We start from the raw sequence: 14,709 nt of genomic DNA, 5'->3' as shown, positions 1-14,709 counted from the left end.
AAAAAAAATTAAAATCTATAGCGATTTTTAAGTAAGTAGGATAATTATTCGATTTTCTCGTGGTGGGTTTATAGGTCAGTTTACCAGTCGTGTTGGTGCAAGATTTTGGGAAACAGTGACCTTTAGGTAGTTAGTACGTATCACCATTTGGTTAGAGCCTGAGATGAAGCACCCTGTGTGCTTCTTCAGTAACGAGAATGAGCAGAGTCACTGAGGGAACTGAACCCAGAGGTCCCTTACTAGGTATAAGAGAGTTAACGCGGTCATATTTCCTAGCGAACTGCTCAACTCGCTCACAAAGCATCTCGCTCATACTAATTTATTGGTGCAAGCGAGATACACTGTGAGTCAGTTGATACAGTTGATAGCGTAATCGTGTCGTAACGACAAATGGAATTGAATGGAGTAGTTTACGGGAATTTGTATCTTAGAAAATTCCCGTAGCTGTACAACCCAAACCGTAGGCAATTTTCAATAATTATTATTTTGTCAGCAGTATTTCTGCGGACGCTACGTCTTGGCAGTAAGTGAGCAGTGCTAGGCACCGGCCGCGCCGCCCCGCCCGCCCAGATGACACTCGCGACTCGCGACGTCGCAAATAAGGTCACCCGCCAGCACAAGGCAGAAGCCGCGGCGGATTGCCTTCCATAGGTACAAGAAAATGTATAAGTATGTATTATAATATCGAACCGAAGTATAAGTCAGTAGTAATAATAACCAATACTATGAAATTGTTAGCCACCAATTTTTGCTACACCCTGTCCATGTTATATAACATCTGTACTATGGTATGCAAATAAAGATCTCTTATCTTACCTACATGTACTTTAGCAGCACCATACGTCAAACGACGCAGAGAGGCTTTAGCGGTAGACGATGTGGTGGAATATGCTCGCAAGAAGACCTGTTACGAGCTAAAAGTGTTCCAGCTGCGATCGCGTCATTAGGTACGTCCTCGTTAGCTCGTTTGTGGTGCGCGCCGCGGCCGCTGCTGGGAACCATTGAAAACGCGGACTTCTGGCTGAAGAATGTGGCGCTTCGGCGGTTCCATGTGAATCTGTCGAAACCCACGCCGAAACAGGCGACGCTACAGAAAACTCTGTTGCCAAAATCATCTTTATTTATACCTAGGTACTCTGTTTCTTTAGGTATTTAAATCAAAGTAAACAAAATCTACTTTCAAATGGCTCCTTAAGCCAGTTGAGGGTAGATGGAAACATTACATGGTCAAATAATGTAGGATGTAGGTTAACGTCAGGCCGTTCAGTGACTGATCCAGGCGGTTTTGTATTTGGTTGGTTAACCAATAAATGTAATAACTACCCGAAAATGTACAAATTGATTTTTTACTTTTATTTAAATACCTAAAACTACAGACTATAGCTTTAAGATTTTTGTTATTGTATGTCAGTTCATATTTTTCTTAATTACTCGTAATGCATGTTAATTATAAGATGTAATAATGTTTTGAAAAGATGTGTCCCGCCGAGTTTGTTGCCGGTCCCATATTGGGATACCCTTCTTCAATTGAGGGGGGATTTAAATCTCGGGGCAGAGGTGTAGGGTTGGAGCCTGTTTAGCTTTATTTGACGTTCATAAGCGCATTGTAATATGCCTACTTGAATAAACTATTTTTATCTTTTATCTTAAGGTATGTAAGGGGCCTTAGTTGTCTGAAAATAAATGTTATTTGTTATGATAGAAAAAAAATCTTCATAAGAATTCAACTTGGAACACAAACCACAGTTCACAACCATCCGTTTACCGTCGCTGTACACTAAATCATCATTTATTTGCACAAGCAAATAAAATTGAATTCTTGCGAAATGTTTTATTGTCCGTGACAGGGAAAGATATCGTGATCCGTTTTAGTTAAAATGGCGTGCGTCGGCCATATTGATTTTGGTAAATATTATTATGCTGCTAGTTTCACTAGACTTATTATCGACTGAGTATAAACCGTGATTAAGTCTAGTGAAACTAACCGTGAATTATTCAAAACTGTTATGCTGCTTTTTTGTACAGGCTTTCAATATACCTTGTATAATAATTTGTTTTGATTCATCAAAGGAAATTTAAAAAAATCTACATTTTCATTCTTCTACTGGGTTTATTTGAAATATTTAGGTACTTAACTACTCGTACCTAAATAACTATTTCTACTTTCCCTTCTAAATACTAATAATTAATTGATTAAATAAATAAGCCAGGGTCATGCAAAATAAATTCACTGTTAGATAAGGTTTCCTAAAAATAAATAGTAGATGGACTAAAAAATATTTCTCTTGTATAGAAAAAGCTTGAACTGATCGATCTTCTCATTAGTCCAATTAAAAAAAAACAACCATAAGTTCGTTTTTGTAGGTACGTCTAGGGCAAAATAAGTAAGTGTAAATAAAAACCAACTAAATTCGTAATTATTACATTTATTGATAATGACAGCGATGGTTGACTCGAATTTGCTACTTGGCAAAAATATTTCCACTAGTTAGGAAACTATTTTTGTATTATATTAAAATCTCTTTAAATTATGCTTAAATGTGTAGTTACATAAAGACGCAACCAACTAAGCTACCGAGTAGCTGCTATAAAAGAATTAGAAATACATTTCATTTGTGATCTAAGTGTTATTCAAAAATTTAATTACACAATTCATAGACTGGCAAATAAACTTAAGCTAACTAACTACATTAAAAATAAATCCAACATGATGAAAATATTTAATTGTTAAGCTCATATTGAATTGACTGCAATAAATACAACTACGATGTACTTGTAGTTAATAAAATAATAATACAAAACAAATAATTTCATTTACCTATAAACTATTGTTTAAAACAAAAGCACAGCACATGGTCAGCTTAGTCTAAATAAATTTGAACCTACGTGTAGCTGCTTTAAGGTCACTATTCGCCTACCTAGGACCCTTAGTGCACACCCCCCGCCCTACCGCTACTGGACGTAAGCACACATAGAGTTCAAAGACACATCCTACTATATTTCGAAAATACTTTTATATTTCTTTTTGGATTTTTACACACATTGAGCCGTCCTAGGAAACCTATAGAAAATCGAAGGTACAGACATACTTAGTGTATAATTGTTTTCCATCGTATTTTCTCGGAAACTTTCGTATTTATCATGCTACTTCAGTCAACGTCAGTCATTTTTGTGCCGAGACTGACTGAAATAGCAAGACACGTTCGTATGTTTCCGTCAAAATACGATGGAAAATAATTATGAACTAGGTACATCTATAATGCAATAAATGCAAAATTAAGTCGCTAATTCAAAAATCTAACTTATCATTGAACTACTTGAATTTGATTAATTGTAAAAAAATGCCATCTAAATGGAATGTTTTAAGTACAACAGTCTGAAAGCTGAACTACATGACAAATATGATGTCAGTCATACAAATATTACTAAGATTGGCGTTAGATTTGTAACTTTGAAACAGCTCGTTCGATTATTTTATTAGCTTTTATAATTACTTATAATTATTATGTGAATATACACGATGTGATGAGGCAAGTGGGGGGCTATGAGAAGTGAAATTATTACAAACATTATTACCAGGCGTTACTATTAGTGTACTTTAAGTGTACTTACGATTATTACTGACTAAAAGGATGGAATATACATTAGATGAGCTAAACTCGGCGTCTGTACTGTAACGTACTATATCTGATATTGCCACGCCGAGCGATCAAAATAACTAGTTTATTCAACGGAACAATCGGTTCTTAAAAATCACAAAGCCGCCGTCATAAAAGGCCGGTACAATACAATTGAAATTAAGCTCTCGTTTTAAAACGTGATACTCGAACGACAGTTACGTATAATATTAGTTTTCCGTGCTAAACTTGAGAAAGGAAGACCAAGTAGAAGTTTTGTATGTAAAACCTCAACTCGATCTAATTTCTTTGTTTTCAATTTCTAGTGACAAAAAGTTTTCAATTTCGAGTACCAGATATATGTAGATACAACGTTACTAGTATTACTTGAATGTTGATGTAAAATTTAATGTAATTTTAGATTGTTGTTATAAAATTAGAGCATAACTTCAATTGCATGACGGCGGCTAGCTTCAGTCGCTATCATTTATATCGGGGCGGCCAAGGCGCTCAAAAATTTGTGAACACAGAGGTGTCAAGGCGTTAGTGGTTGTTCAGATAATTTGAGCACCTTGGCCGCTCCAATATATCTGATGGCAATTGTTAGTGTGACTCTTAAACAAAATCCGACCGCACCGTTTTCTACATTTGGAATTAAAACATGTTTAATCTACCATCGATTATTGTTCGAATGTGGATGGAGATATTAAGTTTAGGACAGTTTTTTGTGACATAATTTTATTTGAAGTCGATATGACTACATTATTTCTTACCACCCATTTTTATTGCAAGAAACACGAACGGTTTTTTGAACCACTGTAAATATAGTCAAAAATAATGTGGCACATTTAATATCGCAAACGATTATATAACTACCGATCGCTTTCTTCAAAAATAATGGGCGTTTATACACGTCACAAAACCAGTTAAGTACAAGTCTTTTACAAGGACGAAGTTTTAGACGTTATTTGGACGTTTCTATCTTTGCCATAGGGACAACTAAAGCGAGTGGCAAACGAAATAGGAATCAATTGCTAGGCAATATAGTGTATATTCGTGTGGCAAGATACTATCACATTTTAATGTGCTTTTGTGTTCGAAAACACGTAACTGAGCGAGTTTTGTAAATTTTTAGTAAAAGCGTTTTAGTAACCACAGACATTATATTCCATGTGCAGAATATAAAACTGTGCATCCATAGACAACATAAACTAATACATAAATAAATTACAATAACATCTATACCACAAACTATACAGTAAAAAAATCTATACAAAACCATTGATTATCACTGATCACAAAAATTTCATTGGTTCTAAATTAATAATACACACAAAATTCACATATTTACATCTAAAAAGAATTAAATTAAATCACATATTTAAAGTGTCCAATTATATTTACAACATAGTTAATTAGGATTGCGATTGTGTCAAAAAATGTAAAATAAATAAATATTTCGTTCACAGAAAATTCATAATGTCAAATACTATAAAATTGCGATATATGGAAACTCGAAAGATCTTCTACGTCATCTTATTAATCTAGTCAATAAATGCGAGAAGATCATATTTCCTAACAACTTCTCAATAAGGGAACAACGTAAACGCATAAAATATTGCTTATACCTATCACATAATAAATTAAATGCCTACATCTGATAACATCAACATTTCAATCTTTTAATTTATCATGCAACAGAAATCTACATAAAAAGCACCATTTGCTAAAAAAACGAAACAGGGTGGTGGACGTATTATTTATAATTCGGTCCATACAGTATAACCACAGATATAAGTTACAACGGCCATCTTTAAAACTTAACCAATCACGTAACACCTCGGTCACGCAACAACCAATAGCGACTGAGAACTTTTCGCGCGTGTTAATTCCGCGCTGTGATTGGTAAATTTTTTTCACTGCTACACAAATAAAGTTGGTGCAGTATAGTAACTTATAAAATTGGTAGTACTCTACAAGGTATGGTACGGAGTTTCGGACGTGAGGGTGAATTTATTTGCTTCTAGTTTTGGTGCCCACGACGTTTATACTTTCGCCGCGACTCCTCGATCTGTGTAAGTTGTGTAGGCCTTCTCCTGTAAAGAAATGGAAACCAGCTACATTACAGTTACTCTATTACTACTGCTATATATATGTATTTAGGTACTGCTAAAAACTATTAGGTAGGAGTTGGTATTTTATAAAAATTACTTTCTACATTTCTGTACTAATCATAAAATCATATTAATTTTCTACTTTAACTATTTCATTTAAGACGTATTAAAGATTTAAAAAAATATATGTTTGTTTATATTTAAAGGTCTTCTAATAATAAAATAATTATTAAATGAATAAATATAGGTAAGTACTAAAGATAAATTTACATCGAATAAACTTGAATGATTGCGTAAGAGATGTCAGGAATAATATTGTTGGTTTTTTATAATTTTCACCCCAAAATCAATGAAAATTTTGGTTCAGCTTCAATACCAAGTCACTCCCGAGAATATTGATTAAACTAAAACAAATGTATGGCGGGCGGCATCACAATTAATTAAATTAAAAGAAATGTATGGCGGTCGGCATCAGCTACGAGCGTGCATTTCTTGTCACTGTTTATCACTTCATACGCCACAAATTGGTTAAGTTTAGATTGCGTATGACAATAGGAAGAAGACGTAGCTCAGTCACGATACTGGTAGTTAGTTTACCTCGTCAATATCAAGTGATTATTAGGGTTCCGTACCCAAAGGGTAAAACGGGACCCTATTACTAAGACTCCGCTGTCCGTCCGTCCGTCTGTCACCAGGCTGTATCTCACGAACCGTGATAGCTAGACAGTTGAAATTTTCACAGATGATGTATTTCTGTTGCCACTATAAGGGGCTATTCATAAATTACGTAATTTCAAATTAGGGGGGGGGGTCTGGACATCGGATGATGGTAGTAGCATGACGTAGGAGGAAACGGGGTCATTCACAGCATGATTTTTGGATGATTTTAGGGAGGGGGGGTCAAAAATCGTCAAAAATAGATGACGTAATTTATGGACAGCCCCTAAGCTATAAAGTACGGAACCCTCGGTGGGCGAGTCCGGGCGAGGTTTTTTACCTTTGCTGCCGGCCCGCTTGAGCTCGGAGTCCCTATACTGGCGCGCGGAGCGGCCCCGCCGGTCCTGCACCAGCTTGTCGGGACGGACGAAGATGCCGTGTCGCGGCCGGCACTGGAAGTAACGGGTGCCGCCGACGGAACCGTCGTTTTTACCTAAAAAGATAGAATAAGTGAGTCTGTGCAAATGTAATTGACCAGTTTGTTAACTGAGCACGCGAGCTCAAAGTCGTAGATATTTCTCGCTGTTTTTCTCTACAGGTCTCATTTTTCGACTGAAATGTGTAAGGATCGATAATTATGATTTTTTATTGACCATGGGCATAGAGAAAAAATACATAGAGTGCTCACTTCGTACATCAGTTTTAGTACCAAAACGACATTATTTTCGTAGTCGACATCCAGCATCGAGTAGCGGAATTATCAGTACTGCTACTTGACAATAGATATTCCGACGACCGTTCCGACGACCGAAAAGTCTAATGCTCAACAATTTTCAGCTAATATTATAACCGGAACTCTATTTTCAACTCCTTCTGCTTTTTATAGTAGTTGTAAATTGTCGTTCAATACAATTTTCGTGAGTCGCGACACTAGAGAATTCTAGTATCAAGTATTCCGCTACTCGACGCTAGATGTCAACTGCAAAAATAATAGTCGTTTTGGTATCAAAACTGATGTATGGAGTGAGCACTCTATTCTTACTATATTTCTCTATGACCATGGGGGTGGCACACAGAGCAACTAATCTTGTAAATGTTTCATACCAGTGGGCGCGTCCAACTCGAGGCCGACCCACAGGCCGTGAGCAAAATGCGCCGGTCCCACATACGCCACGACGCCGGTGCTGCTGCTCAGACGGAGCGAAACGCTCTCGCCTACCGTGAGCCAGTCGGGCGCTGTGTGTAGGAGCGTTTCTGATGACTCGTCTGCAGGAAAAGGGTAAATCGTTTAATATATAAAGGGAAATGACAACTAGAAAGTAAGTGGCTTGTTTTTAGGATAGAGAAAAATCTTACTATTTATTGCCTATATATATTCTAAAAAATAGTCCCAGTAGTTAGTGTAGTTTTAGTCAAGTAACTCTTTTTTGAGCTCACGCTGGAAAACATCCTCTAAAAGCGGGTGAGATTAAGGAGAGTGGAGGAAAAATAATTTTATTTAGATTTTTACTACAATATATATCCAAAATAAGTAGTGAAAGAGATCTCTACAGAGCGTATTATATAATTATTATCTACAGAGCATATCGGTTAGGAGAAGCCAGAGTACGATTGATCTACGTGAGCATGCTATACGATGATGTAAATAAGACATTAGAACTGCCGATACGCGTAGTATATAGATGAACATGTAATATTGGACCCTCAGGATAAGATATTAGAATCCATTTTAAAACTTACCATCTCCAATGCTCTCATTAGAAGACGCCGGTGTGTCGTGTAACGTCTTGTCAAGATTGTGTACATGGTTGTGCGCGTGCTGGCCCTGTTCCATATCATCAAGCTACATTAAATCTTCCGTGTAAGATACTAGAGTCGATTTTCAAACTTACCATCACCAATCCTCTCTGTAGAAGAGGCCGGTGTGTCGTGTAACGTCTTGTTAAGGTTGTGTACATGGTTGTGTAGCAGCTGGCCCGGCTCGACGGCGGAGCGCGGGCGGCCGCCGGGGTGCGAGGCGCGCGCACCGCTGCGAGAGGAGTTGGTCGCGCGGCGGCGAACCACCTGTGGATGACACATTTTTTAGGGTTCCGCACCCAAAGGGTAAAAACGGGATCCTAATATTGAGACTCCACTGCCCGTCTGTCACCAGGCTGTATCTCATGAACCGTGATAGCTAGCTATCACAGTTGAAATTTTCAGATGATGTATTTATAACAGCTATAACAACAAATACTAAAAAGGGTTCTCTTATTTATCGCCGAAAATGGTATGGCCGATTATCACTTCCCAACTCACGTTTGGCGGAATTTTATTACGCCGAATTTTCATTTCCCAATTTATCAAATGGTCTTTTTTTATTTGCCAACCGTACAGTTACCAACTAAACGTTTGGTCTGTGTTTTATAATGCCAATTTTCAAAATGCCAACTTTCATGTCGCAGAATGTTTTAGTTGGCATAATATACACTTAGTTGTTTATTGTCTACAAATTGCTTCATTTGGTCAGACTGAGCCAAAGGGGGGCCGATTTGTAGGAATAACTTTTCTCTAAAATCAAAAACGGCCGAGATATTTGACACGAAAGTTGGGATATTTGACCCGAAAGTTGCTGTGTAATTACGTTTTTTAGGTTGTTGAAAAAAAAATAACCTCGAAGACTAAGGGTTAGTCTTCTAATCTAACCATATCCAAGTCGGCTCTGCCCAAGAAGGTCTTGCTCGCTCGCTTCGCTCGCTCACTGGCTTTAAATATTAAAATATACATTATAAAAAGCCGAACAACTCGGCCATTTTTGATTTTTTGGTATGTATCTTTTTCTTATTTGTAAGTTGCCTAATGTATAAAAAGCGAACTGTTAGCTTCAACGAAACGTTATTCGTCCAAGAGTTGTTCGACCAAGTGAAAGATTTGACAGATGATAAGTCTCCCAAAAGTTTAGAGGCGTTATAATAATCTGCTTTACAATAATTCTACCAATTGAAACGTTGTCATACAAAAATTTGCTAATCGTTAGTTGTCAAAGTGAAACGTCGGCGAAATGTTGGTTGGCAAATGAAATTCCGCCAAAAATAGTTCTGCGAAAAGGCAGAACACCACTAAAAAGTACGGAACCCTCGGCGGGCGAGTCCGACTCGCACTTGTCCGATTTTTATTAATTTACGACGAAACTGAGACAATATGATTTCAGAAAGATAAACTGTTTGTTTTATTTACTGTCTTTTTTGCAAACGTTTTGCGATGCTTTAACGATGGTTGAAAGAAAGGTCCATCCAGGCAGGGCTGTTTTATTTTGTCAGGGGAATTTCAGTGTAAAATTTACCGTCATTCAAAAATGCAGTGACATGACAACGAAACAAAAATTATATGATTTTGAAGTTCAGATAATCTGGACCTAATTCCGTTTATTATTCCACGAGAAACCCCATCATCAGATCAGCCCGATGTCATCACAATATTGCATTGTCGCACCGGTCTAACATGAATACCTATGCCAAATTACCTATTAATTATACAACTATTACCAATAAACACAATTACAAATTTTAAAGACAAGGTTTGTAAAAAATTACCTTGCCAGCCGGTAGCTGTGTTTTGACCTGGTCCCCGGAGGTCGAATCGCTTTCACCGACTGAAGAAGCTTCTCGACTGCGCTCTGTTTCGTGGCTTTGTTCTGAACTCACTGATTCTACATCAGCTTCTACGAAAAGAAAAGAAAAACAATTATTTATATGTCCAGCAGGTATGTCCCATTGAATCCCACTCATTAGGAATGATTCCCTCGAATTCCCAGCAGTAACAAGTGGGACTTATTTCGTCCCAATTATTCCCAGTGGTGACAGGTGGAAGTTTTTGTCACATATGTTCAAATTGGGGATGTTATTATGGCTTCTTCTGTATGTAGAGTTACAGATCCGATTTTTGGAAGCGTGGGAATTAAGGCACTTCTCTAGTTAGGCTGATCAAGATTCGAGCGGGATCACATTTCGCTCGTTACCTAGTGGTTTTTTACTTACCTCCCGATGTCTCATGCTCTCCATTCACGGCGTGCTCCGCGGGCGGGCTGGCAACACTCAAGTTCTCAACAGGGATCGCGCCCAACGGATCCACCATCCCGTTTTCGCAGTCCCTCATGAACGGGTTGATCCGCCGGCCGCCGGGCGTGACCGGGGTCTTCTTCTCATATGATGTATCTAGCTCGTGTTTGGATTCGACGATGTCGTTCTTCAATTCGCTGTCAATTTAAACCAAATTAGTATTTGCTTCAAAATTAATCAGGTTTATTGTAATTTAGACCAATCAAAAAGAGTACCGTACGTACATTGTGCCTATTGGAAACGTGAAAGGTGATGAGCCCAAGCCTCCTCGATGCTCAATAGTGCTAATGATCCTGGTTAGGGAAAAAAAATCAAACGAAATGTGCCTCCTCTTGTGTCCCATTGCCAATTTAAAGGCTAAGGTTAATGTAGCAGTCAAAAGAGCATACCTACTTGGGTTGACCAACTGGACATCGTCCTATTTGTCATCCTAAAGGTAGATCTCCGTGAGCTCGGCGTCGGCGAAAGCTCGCGCGAATCCGCTCAGGACCGGGCAAAATGGCTTGCTCTTCTGTTGGAGGCCAAGACTTACTTTGGGCCATCGCGCCAGCCAAGTAACTAAGTAGGTACCTAATATCGTTGCGTAGCTCTGTAATCTCATTCCTTACTCCAGACATGGGCGTTTTCGTCCGCAATCGACATGTCCCAACTATCCCGATATGTTCCAAATATTAAGGAATAAAACTTAATAGTCTTCGTACCTGATATCGTTGAGTAGTTCAGTGATTTCATTCCTCAGCCCAGCCATAGAAGTTTTCGTCCGTAGCGCGTACTCTGACTTGTCGAAATCCGGCGTATCATAACCCGACATGTTCCAAATACTGACGAATAAAACTTAATAGTCTTCGTACCTGATATCGTTGCGTTGTTCAGTGATTTCATTCCTCAGCCCAGCCATAGAAGTTTTCGTCCGTAGCGCGTACTCTGACTTGTCGAAGTCCGGCGTATCATAACCCGACATGTTCCAAATACTGACGAATAAAACTTAATAGTCTTCGTACCTGATATCGTTGCGTTGTTCAGTGATTTCATTCCTCAGCCCAGCCATAGAAGTTTTCGTCCGTAGCGCGTACTCTGACTTGTCGAAGTCCGGCGTATCATAACCCGACATGTTCCAAATACTGACGAATAAAACTTAATAGTCTTCGTACCTGATATCGTTGCGTTGTTCAGTGATTTCATTCCTCAGCCCAGCCATAAAAGTTTTCGTCCGTAGCGTGCACTCTGACTTGTCGAAGTCCAGCATATCATAACCCGACATGTTCCAAATACTGAGGAATAAAACTTAATAGTCTTCGTACCTGATATCGTTGCGTAGTTCAGTGATCTCATTCCTTAGCCCAGCCATGGAAGTTTTCGTCCGTAGCGCGTACTCTGACTTGTCGAAGTCTGGCGTATCGTCGACGGACATGCTACGAATGGACAGTGTGTCGTCATTCGTCAGGTTCGTTGAGGATACGGCTTGCGAACCTGTTACAAACAAACTGGTTAATCACTGTACTATTAATTCCTGAACTCAAAAGGTTAAGCATAAGCTTGGAACTATAGTCTGTTGAACAACATTGTCGGTAGAAAAAGGCGCGTCAAATTTTTCTATGGGACGTTAACTCTTCGCGTCTACATTTTTTAGGGTTCAGTACCTCAAAAGGAAAAAACGGAACCCTTATAGGATCACTCGTGCGTCTGTCTGTCTGTCCGTCTGTCACAGCCGGTTTTTTCCGGAACTACTGGACCAATTAGGTTGAAATTTGGTACACATATGTAAGTTTGTGACCCAAATACGGACATGTAACGTAACAACAAATACTAAAAAGTACGGAACCCTCGGTAGGCGGGTTTTATAAACTGCACTTACCATAGCCGCTGGATGATATCGAGGGCGAGTTCTTAGTAGGCACCCTCTCGCAAGCGAGCTCGTGGAGCGAGTCCAGCGTCTTCGAAGTCGGCAGGAACCCGCGCGACGTCCGTGCTCGCTGTCTCTGTTCATCGTTTCATAACATTAGTTTTTTTGCACACACTCGAGCCAGTGGATAATTTATTTACCAATGAAATAAAAAACTTTCGTGGTCTATATTTTAACTCCCTTTCTCGGAGGGCCACGAAAAGTACGCGTTCACGCTCGACGCTGACGCAGACCGCCATATATTGGTTGACACATTGAGTACTCTTTTCATAGTCGTTTTCTTCTACAAAGCGGGAAAACGCTGGGATTGGCTAAGAGCGTACGTAACCGGTGGCAGTCAAAATGAATAGTCAAATAATGAAGTAAAGGACACGACACATCCGCTTAACGGGCATCTCAATCACACGTACGTAAAGTAAAGCTGCTTGTAACCATTTTTAGTGAGAGGTAAAATCTGTTTTCCAAATAGATCACAGGGGTAACAACGTGCAAAGGTAAGAAACCATTGATATCACTACACCTTATAAAACAAAGTCCCCCGCCGCGTCTGTCTGTTTGTGTGTGTGCATGTTCGCGATAAACTTAAAAACTACTTGACGTATTTTCATGCGGTCTATCGATAGAGTGATTCTTGACGAAGGTTTAAGTGTATACGTATAGTTTATTAACCCGTGCGAAGCCGGGGCGGGTCGCTAGTTATAGGTACATCATACGTACATGTTCCCTTGGCGTCGTAAGTGCGTCGGCCGCACACTCGGGCTCCGAGTGCGAATCATCATCGTTCCTCCTGCCTGGCTCCTCGTGCAGGGTCGTCATGCGAAGACCCAGCTTACCACTGGCTGGGGATGCTGTAAGATACGACGTTGTTAGAATAGTGTGAGAGTAAGATGTCCCCATGGCTGTTGGTGTTTTTACGTCGGAAAAATGTCAAGGATAGGATTTGGTTTGATTCCCGATTTATTGGAAAAGCTATTAGTTTCCAATAAGTATAGTTAACATTATTAAATAGCACAACGCGATTAGGTAAGTCCCGTTGTGCAATTTATTAATGTTTAATAATCGTGGAAGTCAACAACTAATCAACATTATGTAAATAACATCATCCACCGGGTGATGATAACAACCATGGGGAAGCTAAAGGTGCGGTAGCATCTACTTTCAAACACTACAGCATTTGTAAAAGCTATGAATGACTTAAAACAAATGCATTAAATAAACAATTTCTAAGCTGCACTCACACTTCCTTAAATTATTAAGTTTACTGAATGTGAAAACAGCAAAAATGTACTTATAAAAAGTGAGATTCTTAAACCATAACAAAATTAGGGTCTCCCCAGATATGTCGACGCGCATTCGGCAAAAGCCGATAGGAAAAAGCTTTATGTCCACGCAATAAGAGCGAATAAGCCGTCAACGCGTCGGCCGGCGCCGGCCGATGCGAGCCGAGCCGAACGACGACTTTTTCGCTCTTATTGCGCAGACATAAAGCTTTTTTCCATCGGATTTTACCGATTCCGCGTTGACATATTTGGGGGAACCCTTATAGTTTATATTTTTAAGTATTTAAAAAAGAGTAAAGAAAATCTACCCTCTTCTTAAGCCAGTTGAGGGTAGATGAAAACATTACAAGATCAAATAGGTAGTGTAGGTTAAAGTCAGATCGTTCAGTGACAGATCCAGGTGGTTTTGAATTTGGTTGGTTAGTCAATAAATGTTATAACTACCTGAAAATGTACTAATTATTTGTTTACTTTTATTTAAGTACCTAAAGATACAGAATATAGCTTTCATTACAAAACTATACATGTAATGTCTATAAATTAAACTTAATCTTATGCTTCACTTATGACTGCAACACTTTATAGTACAATCTCTAGTATATCTATCGTAATTTCATGCTTTTGTAATTTTTATGATCGGTTTCATGCCAATGATTGATTTATGTGTGAGCAAATAAAATAAAACAATGTTAAAAACTACAAATAAAATTCACAATTGCCTACAACATTGTAACATTGTAACACGATACAAAAGTGTGGGGTACAAATTTGCACGCACGTTGGGATCATATTATATTGGCCAGTATCAAAAAATGTCTCAACGGCGGCCACTTTAAAGTTCTCAGATCGAGCCTGTATCTCAGATTTACATAACTAACTACTTTTTAGTTAGTTATTGTAGGAATGGTGGCCTCGGTGACCTTTACTAAATCAACTTTGATGAGATGGTCATTATCATTTCTTACACATGCATAACAATGACGGAACATTTAAGCAATCTGTATCCTCAAACAATTCACTCCTAAAGCATTTAAAATTCTA

General features: G+C 38.7%; 1 protein-coding gene across 3 annotated transcripts in view; it reads right to left on the bottom strand.

Annotated features, from left to right (window-relative positions):
• Positions 1 to 2,410: 2,410 nt before the first annotated feature.
• The window catches only part of LOC134680342 (kinesin-like protein KIF13B), a 245,555-nt gene continuing 233,256 nt past the window's right edge, over positions 2,411 to 14,709 (bottom strand). For all 3 annotated transcript variants that reach the window (XM_063539462.1, XM_063539464.1, XM_063539463.1), the window contains 9 exons: positions 13,106 to 13,236; positions 12,341 to 12,464; positions 11,787 to 11,955; positions 10,405 to 10,622; positions 9,961 to 10,088; positions 8,281 to 8,452; positions 7,493 to 7,654; positions 6,729 to 6,881; positions 2,411 to 5,713 (listed from right to left, as the gene is read on the bottom strand). In XM_063539462.1, coding sequence (XP_063395532.1) covers positions 5,631 to 5,713; positions 6,729 to 6,881; positions 7,493 to 7,654; positions 8,281 to 8,452; positions 9,961 to 10,088; positions 10,405 to 10,622; positions 11,787 to 11,955; positions 12,341 to 12,464; positions 13,106 to 13,236 — 1,340 coding nt within the window. In that variant the 3' untranslated portion in view covers positions 2,411 to 5,630. The remainder of the gene's footprint in view (positions 5,714 to 6,728; positions 6,882 to 7,492; positions 7,655 to 8,280; positions 8,453 to 9,960; positions 10,089 to 10,404; positions 10,623 to 11,786; positions 11,956 to 12,340; positions 12,465 to 13,105; positions 13,237 to 14,709) is intronic.

Source organism: Cydia fagiglandana, chromosome 3, assembly GCF_963556715.1.
Source record: "Cydia fagiglandana chromosome 3, ilCydFagi1.1, whole genome shotgun sequence".
Lineage (NCBI taxonomy): Eukaryota > Metazoa > Arthropoda > Insecta > Lepidoptera > Tortricidae > Cydia > Cydia fagiglandana.
Note: the sequence above shows the minus strand (reverse complement) of the source record. Positions and strands in the feature narration are given on the sequence as shown.